The sequence below is a fragment of the Bombus flavifrons genome, chromosome 7 (assembly GCF_040668555.2).
Source record: "Bombus flavifrons isolate JBK064 chromosome 7, iyBomFlav1_principal, whole genome shotgun sequence".
Lineage (NCBI taxonomy): Eukaryota > Metazoa > Arthropoda > Insecta > Hymenoptera > Apidae > Bombus > Bombus flavifrons.
The window spans coordinates 13,113,862-13,135,077 of record NC_138448.1 but is presented as its reverse complement, the minus strand read 5'-3'; the positions used below and the strand labels follow the sequence as shown (position 1 = coordinate 13,135,077).

Below are 21,216 nucleotides of genomic sequence, written 5' to 3'. Positions count from 1 at the left end.
GTGAATTCATCTGGGCTGTCGTATGAAATCGACATTACGGCTGTGTCCTTTCCAATGTTCCTTCGGCTTCGTATTCCGGCCACCTGACAGCAAGCCAGACCGTGACGGAGCAATGTAAAAAATGATCCCAACTCCGTTTCTCTTTCGAGCAGTTTGTTTAATGTTTTCTGACGGTATACAGAGAATTACGTGAACGACCGAGGTATTTTTTACTGGGATTACTCAAACAGCAGAAACTCGGAGACAGATGGCCAGCTATAATATTTTTCAGACCCGTGTAAAAGGATATCGAAATTGCGCTTGGACATGACACGAAGGAGCACGATAAATGTAGAAAATTAAACTCCGACCTTCAGGAAGGTACGAAAGAGAACGTCCGTAATTCCGTAATTACTGGCAAATTATTTAAAGAGTCTAGTGTCCGACTCAAGTACAGAATCGATGAAAATATTATTACCGGCGTTAGCGAACTAGTTTGAACCACTGAGATTGTTGTTCACCACTTCCCTTATTTCTGTCCCGAGGCCTTCTACTATCTGTCCCTTTTACTATACCTAGTCGTGTCTCATGACTGTAATAAAGCACAGCGAGATTGTACGACGCGATAGTAGACCCGTTCGCATGGGAAAACAGCCACGAAATTGACGGCACGAATAGAATGCACAACGAAATCGTGGCGAATACACGATGGTAACCATCCTATCCAATTTTATTTCCCTCTAATGGAAAGTGCATCCCTACACCACTTACTTCGTTTAGCGCTTGCTGGTAAATACTAATGGGAAGCAGACTCTATGAAAAAAAAGAGATACCATAGGGAAACTGTCGAAACGTCCGATGCAATGTTTCCTTGAACGTTATTAAACTATGCATACGATTACATAGACCTAAAAGTTTCGAACAACAATGAAATTATGTATCATCGTCCCAAGGTAAGAAGAATAGTTCGACGATAGATATTGGAATCTCGATTAACTTCCATTCAAGTATCAATCTTCGTAATTCAATCGTACGATTCAAATGAAATAAGTCGTATTTGATTGTTCCTCGATCGACCAGATCGCGCTTTCATTTATATCCATCGCCGCTCTTCTTCTAAAGATATCGATTTCACAGCGACACCGGGTGTCAAGATATTCTGCAATAATTACCGCCGCAAGAATGTTCTTTAATTATTATTCCTTCCCGTAATGCCAACCCTAGCCTTGCGATAACATAACACGGTAATCGAGAACATAACAGTATCCTTAACATATATTCGTTACTTCCTCGCTAATGAGAAGTTCTTCAATGTTTTTTACGTCGCGACTAATTATTTCTTTCCTCGAGCGAAAAAAGCGGATCCTCACCGGACTATCATTAATTTCAACGCGGCAAGGCGTGAATCTGACTCCACAGTGATCCGGGTCAAGGAATAGATGAACCTGTGCATAACTCCGCGAGGATTCTCAGTTGTCATTAAGAAAAATTCAGTAGGATAAAGTCGCGATCGGTAAGATCCTTCTTTGTCAACGAGGATGCGCTCGTACGTTGCCGAGTATTAATTACGTGACTGATAGAAATAATCTCGCGCGTGTCACAGCGGAAGACTTTTAGATTTTATAAGATTATCCGATAATGATGTAGAAGATCACAGTCATCACACAACATCACAACAACGTCACTTGATTACACACAAGTCATTAGTGTTGATCAAGTTTGCAAACAACATCTTTTTTGCAAAAGGCAAATACTTTCCACTATGTGAACGCAGAGAAAGATGACGTCTACTTGGAAATTCGGTAAAGCGAGTACCGCTTGAATAATTGGAAATGAAAAAGATCCGAGTAAACAGCAAAACCATCTTAAAGCGTAGAAAAGTTTCGAGACGAGCGAAGAGCCTAAGTTAAAGCGAAATAATCACGATGAGGAGAAAATAAAAGTTTCGATAAATCAATGATCTTAATATCGTTATTTTGACTATTGAGGAAAACAAGAGTAGAAGAAGAAAACAGTGTCAATGGCAAAAAATGTTGCCTACAAAAAACTCTTCATTATACTTGATATGACGTCCAGTAGCGTAAAGCCGAATAAATATCAATACGATCGAAAATATTGGAGTTTCGCTTGCAGGCCGGGATAAATCCCTGTTCGATAGAGGAGGAAAGCATCAAAAGTATCTCTCGTCGCGAATGCAGTAGCCGTTCGAAATGTATTTTTGCACAGACTTTTGCAAACACGTAAACCGTCCGTTGGAGTGTACTCGGCCATATAAGCATAACAATAAACCTCTCGGGCTTACGGAAGCAGAAAGAGGCATTTTCAACCCCTCAACTAGAATTTCTCGTTCTCCCTTGGCCATCTCTTCTTCTCTCCCTCCACTTGGTTGCACTAACATTGGTTCCAGCTTTCTCCGAGGAATGTTAGAGGATCTAATGCTCAGAAATCTCATTCGGTAGACATTCAGAAATGCTCCACGGGCATCTCCGTGAAAAACAGGAGCACGATAACTCCGTCTATTTTGTTAATGGCGCCGGCTTTTCACAAAATGTGATCATTATGAGCGTTGTTCTTATTATTCTTATCTCGGCCACGTATGCTCGCGCTTTAGCGATCCACTTGGACGTGAAAAAAATCAGGACGCATTACCAACGAAAACAAGATCATCACAGCATCCTTTCAACTCGAGAATAACAGAACTGCGTTAATTCTAATCTAAGGTATTTTTATGCGTACCAGGCACATTTCATCCTCTATTATACCACTTGAACACCGATTCTACCCTTGTAATCGTAAAACCGTAGTGGTCATTTTTATACGCGTTCGTAGAAGTTCTTGGCCAAACGAGAAGATTTCAAAATTAAGCCTCTGGCGAAATATGTTCGCCGTATCGGCTAAATTCCCACCATTTATAACTTCGCATGACACACAGATACAGCGATAGAGATAAGACGAAAACGAGAAGAAAATGAAAATCGTAGTGTTTGGCGCTGTAGAGCGATATAGGACCTGTATTTTCACGAGTCCGCCATGAAAGAATATTATTCCCGAATTTTCATTCGTACACATACGAGAGGACGTGTCACGTCATTCGACATTTTGACTACCTAATAGCGTGACTTTGCTGATGGCAAACGCGAGAAACAAGATATAGAAACGGTAAGAAAAGGACAAAACTCGGTTTGTCATGTTACACGTAATAATATCCCGCATTGCATTACAGTAACAATTCTCAATGTGTATGTATTTAGTAATCAACCGACAAAATGCGCATGCATGATCTATGAAATATCTGTATACTCGAACAGATAATTGATCAGATACGATACTTAGTTTCTTGTTAACAATATTTTTCATGAAATCTTCTCGAAATCAATTATTATATCATATCAAAAATATAGTTCATAATATGCTTCTGGTGAAATTCAATATTTTTGTTGGAAATCATAACCATTAATGTCAACCATAACTTCCTAATGTAAGTAAGTTTCAAATTATTCAGTGTAAACTAATTCGTATTACTTGAAGCGTCGTGGGTTCCAAATTGTTTACGATCTATCAAGAACTTCCCTACCTTATTTTTGCTTTGCAGAAGAAGAAATCTCGATTGATCGACTCCCAGCACATCGTTATAATCCTCATCGTTTTCTCGCTGATTATGTTTGGCATGAGTTTCGCCTTCGTTTTCAACTGCGTGAGGAAACTGGTCCGGGATCATCGAATCATTCGGGTAAGTGACGTTCTTTTTATCGTACATCTCTGTAACCATGCCAATCTGTTAGAAAATAATTAAGGATATAAATATCTTCACTGATGTAAAGCAGTTTGGCATGGAATTTTTCCAGCACGATCTCAACGCTTGTACGTTTGAATTGCTCGCTATTTATATTTCGATCACGATCATGATACATATTCAGGCTGTTCGTGTTCTATGTCAAAATCCTCTCGGCGTTAGCTTCGACAACCGATTATACTTAAAATTGTTATTTCTATCCAAAGCACGTGACACGTTTGCCAATCTTCGAAGATGCATTATATTTTAAAGGCTGCATACAATATCGTGGACAACACAAGATGTACGTATCGACAAATCACGAAAGACTGGAGGTTCTTTGTGCATTATACACGATTCGCCTTGTTACACGTTCCTAGAATTTCAATTACATTTCGAACACAGCAGGATTTCGATTCGGTTCACGACCTGAACTTGTCACGTACGATCACACGTGTCTAACATTCACGCAACTCGGAAAAGATTGATGCGGCACAATACGAAATGAGTCCACGGTTCGTTTCATCCATTCACAAAGAATGGAAAACTGAAGTTTGAAAGGCCGAATTATAAATGCAGGGGAACAACACATTAGTGAGAAAATGAAAATTGATTCTGAACGAACGATCAACTTGAAAATACGGTAATTGTTTATGGATAATTGTCAAGGTTCCGTAAAATTATAGTCATTAGTGATACAACTCTGCATAATTATAATTATCGAATATTTTGCAGCCGACCTTTCCATTTATTTCACCGAGTAAACTAAATACATACATCCAAATTTTCAAATATTAAAATTTTCATATGTTAAAATTTGTTAATATTAAAATCACCAGATATTCAAATTTTTAAACGTTCAAATTTACAAATATTCCAACTTTTAATATTTTAAGTTTCAGTTTGAGATTTCCCCAATTCTCGAACCGTGATAGAGCGAAACGATGTTGTTCGAATACGGTATTGTATGGAGAATTCGCCAATTCTCGAACTACGTTAGATCGAATCTGCGTTGTAAGAGTACCGTGTTATACGGGAGATACCTGCATTGCTTATATTCGTGGTAAACCGATACCATTGATCGGTCGTTTCTCTATCATGGAAAGTACGTTATTTGTAATATTAATCCAACATATGAGTTACCGAAACAGTGACTCTTCATTTTATTAAAAAAAAAACAAAAAAAATGGATGAAAAACCATTGAATAATTAAAATCAACGGCTATCTCTTGTAATTTTAATCCCGCGAATCAAAAGTGGCATACGATATGACGCTATAATATTCATTCAAAGCTAACAACTGATGTGTCATTTACAAAGCTTCTTGAAATTAAAACCTAGAATAATATAAATAACATTGTGTGAGAATGTGATATTGAGAGGTATCAAATTGGATAATGTTTCGTATAGTCAATTGGAATATAGCATATCATAATATACATATGTTAATCCCCTGTTATTGATCAAATAAATAATGGTTATTTTGCAACTAACGAGACAAAAATATTTGAATAAGATTGCTCTATTTCAATAGTACAAATACCATTAACAAAGAGTGGTCACTAGAAACTTTTGACTAGCATACGCTATTTACGCTGCGATATTTAACCGACTAATTGGAAGTTCGCTTGTCTTGTCCAGGAACACATTAGACAATCCAGAGAAAATCGATTAGACGAACTCGGACGAAAGACAACACCCTGTCCAATCTCGTCTTCCAGAACAGACATCAGGGACCGAGGAAGCGACTCGCCAAGCCTGGAAGTGATTCCCAGCAAAGAACTTTTACAGCCCACTACGCTAATACCACAGGACTACACGAAAGATCTCGTATTGGAGATGGCTTACAATACGAGGGACATGAATGACATCCATCAAAGTAACAATGTTAGTAATGCAACACAGGAACGTCTACAGGAAAACAACGAGGAACCAGAAATGCGCGACAATTCTTGTCAAACACGAGAAAGCCTTTTCGAGCCTCGAATTTCGGACAATATAATACCCGTGGGTTTCACGACATTCGGCGTTCGTGGCCCGGGCTCTCAAAACGGGACCAATCATCTTCATCATCACCGTCATCATCACCTCCACCATCATCAAAGCCCGACACAGTCGCGCCAAAGTGGTCAGTCTTCTCAGCACAGTATGCAGCAGTCTTCCGATCACAGTTCTCAACAGCCAGGCTCTCAATGCTCTGGTTGTAGTCCAGCATCAAGAGGTCGGGACGGCAGTATGGGTATTTGTCCAAAACACAACCCAATCCCAGCTCCGCCCGGCTGGTCAACTCACGAATCTAGTTATCCGTTACCTCTGCACCAAGGCTCTTCTTACCCGGAACATCCGGATTACCCGTCGTATCAAAGGTTTCAAAGCCCGAAGCCGAGCAGAGAAAACAGTGTCTATCGCCAATCGCCGAAATTATTGAGGCAAGGAACGACTGGTTCCGGAGAGAGATACGGCAGTTCTGTCTATGGATCTGGGCACGGATCTAGTAATACATCAAGCACCCAACACTCCGGCACGCCCAAGTGTTCACAACAAACGACATCTGACGCTAGGTACAGAGCAGAGGCGGTGATAGAAGTAGATCAGAGGCGACCTTTCAGTATAGAGAGCACAAAGAGCGCACCGGACGTGATCGCAACGCACTGACGCCGGGGTCCTGGGGATTGGGAGCCGTACAAGAGACGCCATCCCCGTCAAACAGTCGCTGATCTTCAGTTGCCTAGTCGGAACGATGGTAACAAAGTCACTGTAGCCACGCAGAGCTCCTTGGACGACGATGCTTCGACAAGTTCAACGATAGAGGCGAATTCGTCCTCCTGATCCACGCATACCGGCGCGATCGATCGGCCTGGTCAATTAGACAGTGCAATTTCGGACGACTCTAACTTATCCCTGGACAAGACTACGCAGAATGTCCTACGAACTGCCGAAACATCGAGATCTTTTAGTACGGGAAAGCAAAACGACGTTCCGTTTCCGAGATCGGTGGAAATCGGCAAAATAAAAGAACCAGAGACTCGTCTGGGCAATATCGGTGAAATCGGCGGAATAGATCTAAACGATGCCTCCGTTTCGGAGTCTATAGAGACAAATACGAGGACATTGCGCGGTGATGTTGCGATCCTACAGTCGACTGGACGCGACGAGATGCAGTCAATGGATGGTGTTCCGGTTTCGAAAGTATCGTCAGCCAGGCTGGCTTTAAAACTGAACGATCTCCCGATCCTGAGACCCCCTGAGGCCTTCAGAGCTCCCATTTTCCGTTGCAAAACACCGACCCTAGCGTGGCAACACTGCGGTTGCCCATCGCATTCCCATTTACCGCCGCGAAGATCCTCGGTCATCTGGAGTGCCTTGAAACACTACAGTCAGGAGCCCTTCTATCGAACCTGGCCTAACAGAACTAGCAGAAGGTTCGTTCGACCATCGAGGAGGACCGTGGGCACCCAGAGTTCATTGGATGGCTCGCGATCGTCTCTTAGCGCTCTCCGTTGTGTCGTCAGATCGATCGATATGACCGAAAGGTCGATGGATCTGGAGATCGGAGCTACAATACCATTCTAGGGTTTACTTTTAATTCGGGAGGAGTTATCTTCCGTGTGTTGTATCGATTGGATCACGGACCAAAGAATTTTGTAAGCGAGAAAACGGTCCACGCTCTATTATTGTTAATAATACGATACGAGTTTAAAATTGTTTTCTGTTATCGCTTAAATCGGATCAATCAATCGATGTTCGATAAAAGAACGCTGTTTAGTGATCGCGTTGTGTTGATCGCAAATTCTCGTTAACGTTACACGATCTTCACCGTTGCTATATTGATACGTTCCTTTCGTCGTAAATAATATTATATCGCGTTGAAACCAAAACACATTAGCGAAGTGTATGCATTATGTTTTTCGAGGACATACGTCTCTCATCATATCGTATATTTGTGGTATATTAATGTTAATTGAGGCGAAAAACTTACTATACTTCCGATCGTTTCCACTGCATTCTCCTTCATTGCATTGTACCATTGGAAGCAGCAAGCGAAGGACACGTTGCGGGCTACATATAATTTGTGATTCGAAACTCGTATTTGTCGAGTAAGTACGATGTTTTTTTCGCGAAGAAAATCGTGCCACACAGAATGCAAACATATCGAGACCGAGACCCATTTCGTAATGGCGATATAACATCTACGATACTGACATGCATATTACTATAGTTTTAATCGAACAACTTCAAAGTGATCACATAGTGTTTACACAGTTCAATAAAAATCAAAGTGAAGTGGTTAGAAAACCCGTTAAAGGGAGACGCAACATATTACGAGATGATTACGGGAAGTTACCTCGGCCAACGAGTAAGTAGATTTGTAATTAAAATATGTCACTCGCGCCTAATGAACGACGATATTCAAGTCGAACGTAGCTTAACCCTTTTTTACACGCGGTATAGATTTCACGATTCGAATATCTAAGCGTACGGTTATGATACTACGATAGGCAAACTATTTTTCCACGGTGTTTCCACTAATAATCGAGCATCGAGCATGTTATACCCGCACTCGATCGGAAAACGAGAATCGAAAGAATGCATTTATGAGTCGATAACGTGTTCCATTTCGAATATATCCGATTCGAATCGTCGATAGTTATCGATCAGAATGATCGATCGTCACGTTTGTAACGTACATACATATAAATTCGTCTCGATGAGTGAGTGAGAACGTTTGTTTGCCAATTTTCTGTAAAGTTTCTGTAAACTTCCCTAGAATCGCGTTATAGGGAATTTTGCTTTGTACGATGACATATTTGACATTTTCAGAAATTGCGATCGTGTACGCACGCATTTTATTGGCAATCGATTCGTTTCTTTCCGTTGTATGCTATTCGTTCGATCGTTTGAATGAGACAGGAATACATACAAGATTTCGTGAACAATTGAAATTTCAAGACCAGCTTGCGTCAATCATCTAGCAACCAGGTAAATGATTAAATTAGTCAATTAAATGTTAAACGATCGTGCGAGGAAAAAGAAAGAGTAGTAGTGAAACAAAAAATGGAAGGAAAAGTGTGAACAACATGCGTGTTAACCGTAAACATTGTAAGCAGATACGTTGTAAAGCTGTCAGGAACCTAACCTAACTTATTATTAGTAATCAAACAATTCTCGCTTCTGTACAGATTACGTATTGCCCGTTATCATTTAGGACAGAATGTACAGAGTGTACACATTTGTATATAAATGACACACGAAATGTCTGTTCAAATGATACGTCAGACAGATAATAAATATAGTACTTTTAAAATGGCCCAGACTTTCGACCTAATCGTATACGTTTCCTTATAAATTCTTTTTTAACCAATTGCTTTCCTTTCCATTTATTCTCTTCAATGTAATTTTCGTTTAAGGAATTCTGGGAATTTTTAACAAAGGTAAGTCAATATTCTATCTAATAATAAATTCTCTAAGCATTGCTTGACTGTCTTGCTTCTTTAATTAATCTTGCAGCACTCGCCTATTCGCATCAAATTTAACGTTTTAATAGGTTTTTTCTTAAGGAGTGTAAAGTTTAACAAAAGCGTTCGCTCTCCGGTTTGCTCGTTTGGCGTTATTAACTTCCTCGTAGCCCGAGGCATTTCGGTCCTTAAACACTTCCTTCCATATACATAGCTCTTAATTAGTTTCAAATGATTTGCAGATCGCATCGCAAGATTTACGTACCGCGATAATTAGCTAGCTCTCCTTTTACATATTACGTGGTGTTCTATATCGTCTTGATATACTTAGAAATACATCCCGTGGTTAAATTAAACAAATTCCTCGGTCGGAATTATCATAACCAATTGAATTTACTTTGCATAAAGGAGATAATAGACAGGGAAAGAGTTAATATCCGCGTGGACTTTCCGCGTGCTGCTAAAAAGTATCGTGTTAAACGGCCAGAGGACCTTGACTTTTGCTCATTTAGCGGAAACCCAGCCGTTTGACGAGGGTAGTTAAAAAAAATGCGAATAATGAAGACAGATGAGTTAAATCGCGGCAAAATGTGACTCTGCCGCTGTTGGTACGTTGCATCCTGGCATACATATTCATATAATATGTGTACACGCGCGATGTGCTATGTACTACATCTATGTATAATAATCTATATGGTCATACGTAGTACTATACTCAGTCACCTTTATCTCTTCCGCATAATTTGTAATTTATGTACGCTCTCGGGTCGCCGTAGTTCCGTCGATCTCCGCGATCACGCGATGACAATGATGCGTTATATTTCACAGTGATTCTTCTGTCACTTTACCCAACGATATTTCAAAGAAATTTACAGCACAGATTCGTGCCACGGAACTCTAGTGAAAAGGTTAATGCACGAAACGATGCAACGTTGATTTCTCTTACATCATAATTTTTTATCAATCCTTGTTGTGGAGATTTCTTGCTTTTTATCTAAGTTATATTCTCGCGTTCAGTGGTATGGATAAAAGCGAACAATTTTCTACCGATAGTATGACTATCGTTTGCTGCATTTTGAATTTTCCGGTTTTAAATAATTAATCGAAAGTGGAATAATTACTGCTTCACGCGCCACTGTTCGAATTAAATTTTCGTGGAAGTACGCGCAAGTCGTCGACAAGACAAAAAGTCCAAGAATAAGTGTACCGAAAGAAACAAACAACCGTATGCCGAACGTACGTATGAAATTTTATTTAATTTAATTAAAATGCAAACTTAACATTGAAAATTATAGAAAGTAGAAATTTATGTAAAGTTGGAAACTTAAGTTTTAAACGTGTCCCTGTTTTTTTTTAGTTAAATTTTAGTTAGATCAATATCTGAGCGATGTAGCAAATAGAAATTCATGACGCAGCATTATATTCCCTTTTGAATAGCTTTATATTTAATTTGAACGTACGATATGAGTTACCTAGCTCACACCACTGTCATGATGCAGTTGTGAATTTTCGAATTCATAATATATTCTCTGATCTCAATTTCCAGATTCATTTAATTTACGTCTTTACCAGTTATGTGATAATCCTTTTATTATGTGCTCTTATACTGTCTCTTCAACTCTGTTATTTCGTACACTACGATAATTATTTTACACCGTGCTTATATCACATTTATATAACAGAATTTAGTATTCATATAGCAAAATGTACATATTAAACTGTTTATTTGAAATATTGATTAATCAGAAATGTATTAACGAGATATCGTAACACTAAAACTTGCTTAAATATTTGGATTTCAAATAAACAGAAATGTTGATAATATTCTGAATAACACGTTTCTATAAAAATGATCGTTCAAACATTAATCTTCAAATCCCAACTCTATTTCAATGTAATACCTACCAGGTATAATCTAAATTTTGAACACGAACCGCATATATTTCCCAAATAATCCAAATAAACGTAATTAAACTCGCATATGGCGGTCAAATTATTTATTACTCATAAACGATTGGAAATTTTCAACGATTTTCATGATATATCTCATGGAATATTCAGGTGGTTGCCCAGCAAGCAGAAATAGTCATGCGTAAATCCAACGTATTGAACTGGAACGGTGAATTTTTTAATTTATCCGTGACATCACTGTCACTTAAACCTGAGTAATCCGATTAGAGATATTACGAAGATCAGTCTGTTACTAGAGCCAAGAACATCCGGCTGAATGTGTAATCTTTAGCCAATGACGAGTTCTCTACGAAAGATTTTCAAGGGATCTGACGGCGTGAGACGGTCTCGATACATATCTAGTAGGGTTCAGTTGACGGAATTTCCTTTTCGAATAAAAATATACGAGATAAAGAGCTTTCTAGCGAGTGCGACAGACACATTTATTCCATTTTCGTACCTCCCGCAGTCTTCCTTTTTTATTGTCAGTCATTTCCGTTTCTTGATGCGACAAGTATTTATCGAGAACTATTATACGTTGGCCATTCGCCAAGATGTTCCCTGTACAATCTAATGAAATCGTTTTGTCAGAGAAACCGCACGTTCCACCAAATCGATATAAGTAAATAAAAAATATAATAATGTCATTCATATGACAAGGTAGTCCTCGTTCGTAAAACGACATTTCCGTAAAACGACCTATGATAGAGACGCTCTCCTGTTTTGAAAGGTGGTTGAATTCTCATATTATACTTCCAAAGTCGGAAGTCGAGCGCGCAACAGAACGAAGATAGGAAAGGCGGAAAGGAACGATACAATGGGAAAGCAAGCCTCTAGTTTCCACCCCATCTTTATTTATTGAGACATCCGTGGGTTACGGCGAATCGAAGTCGAGAGTTTTATGCTCATTGGAAGATCGCGTCTTTATGACGCCGCGCCGTAAAATAAGCATTTCGAAAGCATCCGGAAGAAGGATCTTTTTCTATGTAGCACCGAGCGAGGAGTACAAGAAAGGGGTCATGGAATCCGGTTTATATAGGAGGGTGAGGCTGTTCGAGTAGCAGACGTCGCGGTAAATATACGTTTGTAGGTCGTGAATGTTCCTACTAGTAGCTCATGCACACAGGCATTGAACGCATTCGCTTCTCTCTCTGTATCAGTGGAAAGATCTGTGTTTTTACCAAGCCACTGTAAGATAAATATTCCTTTCCGTTTTACCATGCTGTTCAGGAGTGAAAAAGGACCGCCTCTTTTCAGTTCTCCGGTAGACATGTACCGTGTCTCTGGTATTTTGGTGATAGGATACAAATCCTAGCCATCGTGTCTTCTTAAAATGTATCACATCGCACCCTGTTCTACCACGAGACGAACGTCTTTTTCTTCGAGGTATTGGCGGAACAAAAACGACGATCATCGACTTTCGAAGATTAATGTTTTCACCGAAGAAAGATTTCACGACATAATGGTCGTGGTAACAGCTTGGTGGTAAATTTATTCGAAGGTAGGAAATAAAAGAAGACAAAGGGTTCGCTCCACGGTGGAAGTTGATCGAGAAAGAATTTGCCACGAAAGAACACTTACCGCGGGGACGAAAAAAAAAGAAAGAATTTTACATCCATTGGAAGATCACAATTTCATGACGTCGCGACATCTCGCGCGGATTGATATACGACCACTAAAAGGACTTTTAGAGCGCGTCCCTGACTTCCTAGTGGCAAGAATGCCTATTGGAAAATTACACTCCTCGTCGCAGACGGTTCGTGAACCATTATTCCTTGAAGGGTAGTATATTTCCTACCGTCTCGTAGGGGTATAAATATACCTTAATGGCATTGTCCTCGGAGGCGTGATCGACCTACTTATTTCACCTGGCGGACTAACGAAAATTGGACAATACGTTTTACTGTCCCTTCTAAATATTCCTTTTACTTGGTTTATCTTTTAATCCTGTGATTAAACGCGAAACGAAAGAAGAGTTTGGTTTGAGCTTCTTACAAGCATGCTAAATACCAATTAATTAACCAATTATTTTTAGATAATCTACCGCTGTTACGCTAACGTGTTCCTCCTCCACCACGATTTTTTGTTCACAACTTTCCGAGGTATTAATGAAATTGTTGATTACGGATTTAAGGCTAATGTTCTGTGCAAACCCTTTATGTATAACCATTTATCTATTCTCTTCTCTATCCATTTGTTGTTTCATTAAATATGTAAAGAGATATTAAAAATAAAAATTGTCAAATGTATGTATATGATCTTAATTCTTCCATCTTCGGGTTGTAAATAATTCTAGCTGATACTTTAATTAACTATCATCCGTATTAAAATTTGCTGAAACTTTGGATATACTTTGAATACAGGAGTACATAAATTGTCCTCCCAAAGGACGAATAACTTTCCCAATTAATATACGTTTACCGGTAATGGAAACTTTCTTGTAACTCTGGTGTATCGATACTTCTTATCGAATAATGATAATTAAAATCGACCAGCCATCTACTCTTGTATTAGCTGCTTTTCGTTAGCCTTTTTCCGTTTCCTGGCTGCACGTCGAAAGCTCGGTAGCCTCGATATCAGGGTGGAAATAAAGTCATCGGAGCCTCAATTTTCCAGCTGATCTGTCGCGGATAAGGTAGATCGATGTATCCGCGAGAGGCTCGGCCCGTGTAAACAGCGTCATTTCTGTGTTAGGAAAAGAGAAAGAGAGCGAGTGGCGTGGTAGAAAAACGGCGCAAACATCGCCGAGGATGGAAAAACAGCAAGAAGGAAAATGGAAGAATAAGGTCTCAGCTTTACAGCGTGGCTTTCGCGCGTGTACTGCGAGATGGCCGCGGATCAGCCTCTCGCATCTGCATCGTTCCGCATCTGCATCCGCCGCAGCATACGGGACTCGTAATATCGGTGGGATGGCGATTTATGACCGCCCATCGGTTGCTGTCACTTTTAATAAAATGTAAATACGCGGTCTGATATCCTTGAAACAGCATCAATTCGTATAACTTTATTCTGACTATGAATACCCCATAACACGGAGATTATGCCTTCGCCGTTTCTTTTTTCTATTCTTTTCTTTATCCCCCGTCCTGTTTCTCTAATCGACGCTAATAACGTTCATTTTCATTTCCGACATGCCTAGGGCAGATTTTCGCATATTATACAAGGTGTTTCATTATACAGAATGTATATACAGAATAATTGTTTGCATAGAAGTTGGACTCATTGGAATGGAATAATTATGTCCTCTCGATAATATTGGAAAATTTTGCAAAATGAAATCGGCTGATGCGCAAAAGTACCGTCAAAAATATCCGGAACTTGTATTTCAATTTATAGAAACATTTTTGAAAACATTAAAAAAATTATATTTTTTTCACGTAGCTTCGCGAATTTTAACTGCGTACATTCTGTTTTCTGCCATTTAACACACTCTCCATTTGCGGGATTAAAATGAGTCACCATATACGCGGTTGCAGCGTCATGAGTTTGCAGATAATATCCATTTACGAAGGGGCTCGGTTTGTGGAAGTTGTACGCTTTTTGATTTGAATTATGAATATCAAAAAGTCAGTAGAATTAAATAAAGTTCTAATGGGATGGAGGGTGGTATAATGAATTCGGAGTTCGCGATTCATACAGAGCATTTTGGAAATTCGGGTTGGCCAGCGTGATATTTGTTGGGCAAAAGATCAGATCAATGGAAATTTAATTAACCCGAGGGTAAGCGGAAAGTAAAGGAGAACGTCTGGCTAATTCGTTCTGCCGCGGTTAATACCTTTCCTCCTCTACAAATCCGCTCGCCTCTTTCATCGAGTTGCTCTCTTGCGGATTATCGTAAAGGAATCGACTTCGTAAGGATCTGTTCATTCGCGTAAAACCTATCGCTGTATACTTCTCTCTTATGCAGCCTTTCTCTTTTCTCCTTTCCCTCTTTCCGAAGTAAAATCGTTGCTCTACTCTTGATTAAACTGCTCGATTTTCGATATCGATCATGCCTTCGCTTGTTCACTTTTCATAGAAATGGAAGAACGTACTGAAGAACACGACCGAGAAACTGCTATGTGCTGGGAGTATTTCACGATCCCTTAGAAACATTTTTGCCATTGAATCGAAACGGTCGAGTAAGTTAATTTTGCGCGTGGCTCGCTGGAGAAACGTGCGTCGGCCACTGCTATTTATACGTTAACGTAGGTACGCCAACGTTTTCCGAATAAATTCCGTTGTCCCGTGGCTACTGTATCAGACGTCGTTCCGAATTAACTTCGGTCATGAAATCTATAAAATCCGCGGAACAATCTACCGACGCAACGCGATATTCCTAGGCACAAAGATGACTTGGATCACGTTTCAACGCGTAACGCTACGAAGTAACATACTCTCGTTTCTAGGACCTAGCCTATTTTCGAATACTTTTTAATTCTGCAAATTGGAAATCATAGACCATTATCTACTATAAATATGATATACGTATATAGGAAACGAATGGTTAAAAATGCAATCGAAGGTAATTCACTCATTGAACGCGATGGTCACGCGAATGATAGAACCTGGCAATATTTCCAATTAATTTCATAGATCACTTCGCGGTGTTGGGAGATACAGAGACAAATTCAATCTCGTTCCCTACAGTCAGATCGCCATGAAATCACGCACATCCATCGGACAATTATTAAATTAATCGTTGTAGTTAATAGACCAACTGTAATCAAGCATCCTGTAAACAAGCATTTCACTGCCTGGTAACAGAATTTTGCACGTATCTATAACGCAATAGGGATAACATTGCGTATAGAGATTTCATTGGTCGAACGTAAAATGTCTCGGAATTCTCTCGTTCGTAACTTGCACGCAATCCGTGAAACGATTCCAAATCAAGCCAGGCATAGCTATGGCGGAATTTGATTACATTAGCATTCGACGCGGTCGGGATTATAGGCGAGTTAAGTTTTATAAGCGTTCCGCGTTAAGTTTCGAAGTTAGCCCCAGTAGCTATTCAACGCGAATAATAAACTACGCAGGAAGTTGTCCGCATTCGATAGCCGAGTTTTCTTGGTTTCACGTGCAATCGATGGCCGACTATTTCCTTAACTACCCCGTGGCTATATTCAATTAAGGTTTACGGGAAGGATCAAGCAGCGAAAGTTTAATCCCTGCCGGATGGCCGATGGATCCGACGAATCGCGTCGCATTGCCTATATCGGACTCAAATTACGGTATAACGAGATACTTGGCTGAAATTGTGCAATATATCTCTTTACTTGCCCTTGCCAAAGAACTGTTTATTCCGCTCTGCTCGGCTATTACGTTCAGAAGTAATAAACTTTATTATCACATCTTACGTCGAAGTTGTCACCTTAATGGAAAGTATCATAGACAGGACGAGAAATTTCGAAAGAACTGATACTTCGTCGACTCTTTTCGCGATTTAGAGCGCGACCGTGCGAAAATTTCGCTTTTATCGCCACTATCACGGCTCCTCTGTCGTCGTTATGCTATCGTAAAGCATAGTGTATTTAATGCTTCTTCGTTCACTTTGAAGAGGATTTGAAATTTAAGTGGCAGACGATCGATCTCTCTTGGCTGCCAATGAAAAGAACTCCAAGTGCGTTCGAGGATGCACCTTTTCGTTAAGCTCCCCTTTTTTCCCTCTTCTATTTCCCTTTCTATCCGTAACAGAGATAGCATTTGAATACTTAAAGGACGATTGCCAGCAACGGTGTAAATTGCTGTCTCTTGCTGTTACTCTCGAATGAATCACGCTAATTAATGCGAAGGTAGCGTTCTTTGTAACCCGGATAATCGAGTATGAATTGGATAATGTTGGTTCTAGAAACTGTTAACTGCTAACTACTAACACTATATGCATCGGATTTTGTTACATATAGCGAATTATATCGTCTAACATTCGTAGTACTTAGTTTATTCTCTCGAACGCGACCAAAGGCTGGCAATTAATCTCTGTCCAACAAATGACTATTTGTAAATTCGAAATTAAGACGTGCGAGTACAATTTAGTTGCGTTATACTGCTCCGCTTAGGAGTAGATACGTATTACAGAAATACGAAACACTTATCTTAAATATATTAGAAAGCAATGCATATATAGGGTGAATCACCCCCTTTCCGCTTGTACCACCAGTTACCAACCACCCTGTATAAACGCGTATGATATGTGATTTCAATTATAATTATCGATGATGATTGTTAATGACATAAATTTGGTTTCTCTGCGAGATGATTATTCGTCGTCTTTTCATGGATTAATTGCCTATTACCATAGGACTGCAGCGAAATGTTTAATTGGGAAAGCTTCGCACTCTCTCCGTGAAGTATTAATTACACATCGCATCAAATCGTTGGGACGTGGTGCCAGTGCAGGAAGTAAGAGAATCATAGCCGGAAATAGAGCGCTGCGTAGCGTTTTAACGACGGATACCATTGAAACGCGAGCGATCCTATGTGTAGAATCAACAAATGGAGTACTCGAGAAGCAAAAAAATATTTCAACGATAGCTTTGCAATTTGTCAGAAAGCTGAATACAAATATATCTTGGGTCTTTCTCTTACACAACGTATAATCCTCTATAATATCTACCGACCTTTAAATCTGTGCACTTTGTACGATTTGCTTTGCGATTTTTAACACAAGCTACATGATAACAATATGACGAAAGAAACATTGGTCTCCAATCGTTGATTTTTCAATTATCATCGCTTTAAACGACTCGAAATATGTAAAACTGAGCTGAACATTTTTTATACAGAGTCATGTATCAAGCGTATTACGATCCTGGATATTATCTGGTGCTCGTGACAATCGGAAAGTTGAAATCCGCTCAGTATGTCGAGGATTATCATTTACCGCTTATCCAATTGCCGGTGCACGGAGATAGGACCTTCTAGACGACGCCAGCGAATGCCCAAAGGGATACATCGTATTGTGTGCACTCGCTTATTATGCGACCAAGCGGTCGAGATGTCTAGCACGCAGCTACGACAAACGACGCCACGTGCCGAGTTGCATCGTTTGCTCGCCTGTTCTAGAGACTTGTTCAAATTGTAATATCCCGTATTACGGTCAATTCGGAGTTTCGCCGCTTGACTCGAAGGAAATTTCGATGCCAACCGTTGGAATCAAACAACAAATGGAGTCGAGTGAGTGGCGGAACGACTTCAGCGTGCTGGAATTGATGAAAAACAAACAATACATATTACTAGTATCATTTACATGGAAAACGTATTAATTCATCATGCAGAGAAACGTTTATCAGGCAGCTATTTATCAGGCAGAAGAAACGAGCATTAATTCTGTAATACCATGACAGATGGAACGATCGTGTGACGACTTTGAAAAAAATAACGCAATCGACCAGTCGCACCTTGTTAATCATCTATTGCTTCGTATGCTACCGGCATCTGAAAATTTATCTTACGTTTTATTTACGGCGTAGTTTTATCGAAAAATTGGATACAACACACCTGCGTTTCTTTTAAATGGATCCATGTATGCTTGTATTTACAAAACTTTCAGTCTTAAACAATGGCTGTGATATACATGAATCGTTCGTTAAAGTATTAACTGTCCGAATTGTGTATCCGTCGATAGGCGGGAAGGGGAAACGAACAAAAATTGCTTGCGAATATAATGGATAGCAACGGTCGAATTTTCGTTTCGAAACGCGAAACATCCGTGGTAGTACGGGAAACTAATAAACTGCGAACGTTCAATCGTTTCTGCTGCCCTTCTCCCCTCACTTTTTCTCTTTAATGGCAGACGCACTCATTTCGCAGCTATTCAATTGAAAAAAATAAATAACCAAACATCGAACGTCGCTGACTTGACAGTACTGCGTAATTTGAAATAAAATTACATCGACTCTATGTGACAGTGCTCAGCCAATGGATAGCAATTGCATCGACACATTGCCGTTCGAATGTTTTCTACTTCGTGATTAAAAAGAAACATCGAGCTGGGTGTTTCGTGACTCCGTGGTTAAACACGATGAATTTAGGTCGGTAAAAAGAAAGGAAACACACTGCTTCTTCTCTCTGCGGCCTCGTAGAAATAATAATGACCGAAAGGAAATCCATTGTTCGTCCGGAAGGCGCAATAATTAATCACACTTTTACGCCGGTTACAGAAGGGTTCTACTCAAGGCTAATTCTGGTCGAGGCCGTACCCTGATTACCCGTTAACAATGCTAAACGCCAACTATTATTTCATCCATTATTCGTGCAACAATGTGCCCTCTACTTATTCACACTTCCTTCGACCTATTCGTTTCTTTCTGCTAGCTATTTATAGCCGAAGGAAAAAGAGAAAAATGGAATTCTGTCACCAACGAAACGATAAAAAAGATTATTCTCAGCTCTGGACGAGATAATTCAGCGAAGTTATATCTCGCGAAGAAAAATTCTCTGTAATCCTTCTATACCTTATTTAGTTTGCAAGTTCTCTTTCCTCTTCATTGACCGCTGCAACCATTTTTCTATCGAAATAGGCTAGCACGATTCGATAATACTTTTTGCGAATCTTTAATCACTAACTAACTAACGTTAGCACTGAAGGTGAATCGCAAACTGTATTGCTCGACATCCTGCAGAAAATCAAGCTTTATCGTAATTGCTACTGCGGCGATACAACAGCCTCTCCTCCTTCTCCTAGGATGGTCTGACGCCATTAAGGATCTTTACGTCGTGCCGTTTTCCACTCCCATTTTCCAGCCCGTAATTAGCGTATGAATTAGTCATCCTTCTTTCCTTCATCATTCTGATTCCACTAGCTCTTCGTTCCATTCGATCTCGTTAAAAAATAAAAGATCCGCTGCGATTCCTATTATACAGAATTATTATTATTATCGTATGCAAACGAAATTTTTCGATCGAAATTCTGATTGTCTGAAAATTTGTATAATACAAGTGTTCGCTTAAAATTCGTATCTCGCATCTTCATCCTGTCGTTGCTTATTAAGGTGGAGAAAACAAACAGCAAGTGAGTGGTTTAATTAACGAGCTCGCCAGAATCAGATAGGATCAAGTCTCTCGCTATTAACACGCGAAGCGTGTGTCAGACGCGTCGCTTAACGCTGGGCAGGATAATTCGTTAACGTCACGAACAATTAGCAATGAAACACCACTCTGTTCCGATGGATAGCGTTTTTAATTTTCTGGACCAAAAACTGTTTTGAATGGAAGAACGTTTGCCGGTGTGAGCGTGACCTGAAGCGGAATTCGAGTTGTCCGCAGCCCGCTCGTTACCGACGACTCCCCTGGGAACGCAACCCTCTGGTTCATTCCGTGGCACCTCTTTCATCCCTCGGGAAAGCCGCTAAGCCAAAGGGAAGCAAGGTGATGCGGTAGCCGCGCACATTGAAACATACGCTCTCCGCTTTCGCTTACCCTTCTATATTCGCCCGCGCATCCACATTGCAACATTCACACAGACTCAGATATCTCCGTCACTCTCGTTCTTACCAGAGATAAAGGAAGAAGTCGCGAGGATTGGCAAAATCCAGACATTGAATCGAGCGCACCCTCGGGTACGAAGATTACGCCCTCCTCTTCGTCTCTATTCCACCATCGCCTACTGTCTGCCAGCACTTTCACCATTCCGATTTTTTGCTCCCTTTTCTCGGACCTTTTCTACGTCTCATTCTCTCCGAGCTAACAGTTACCTTCGCCCCGCTGTTGAAAGCTGATAAATCCGCGAACGATCGACAATACTTGGAAACGACTAGGACGCGAATTGGCCGGGCCATTTCGACGCGAGAATATTTTTAAAGGCGACAAAGTATCGAACAGAGGGAGGAACACAGGAAAGCGTAACGACGTAGTCGCGACCTATTCGCTTTGATCTCAGTCACGGAATGTCGCGCTGTGTTTCGCGCGTCAGCTTCGTCAGATTAGAATTTCGAATATCGATGGATGTTACGAGTTGTCGGAGATATTCCACGGGGTATCTGGATTACATTTACGATGACCGCTATTTTCCTCTGCCTGGCAAAGGTATTTCGTGCTCTTGTCTGGCAGGTAGAAACACGTGTACGAAAGATTTCGCGG

At 40.2% G+C, this 21,216-nt stretch overlaps 1 protein-coding gene across 5 annotated transcripts in view; it reads left to right on the top strand.

Annotated features, from left to right (window-relative positions):
- Neto (Neuropilin and tolloid-like) overlaps positions 1-14,032 on the top strand; it is an 83,191-nt gene extending 69,159 nt beyond the window's left edge. For 4 of the 5 annotated variants that reach the window (XM_069116779.1, XM_069116780.1, XM_069116777.1 and 1 more), the window contains exons 9-10: positions 3,572-3,709; positions 5,393-9,059. In XM_069116779.1, the coding sequence (XP_068972880.1) occupies positions 3,572-3,709; positions 5,393-6,406 (1,152 nt within the window). In that variant the 3' untranslated portion in view covers positions 6,407-9,059. Of the gene's footprint in view, positions 1-3,571; positions 3,710-5,392; positions 9,060-13,773 lie in introns of those variants that run through there. The other variant, XR_011173579.1, reaches the window with a different exon arrangement.
- Positions 14,033-21,216: the final 7,184 nt, after the last annotated feature.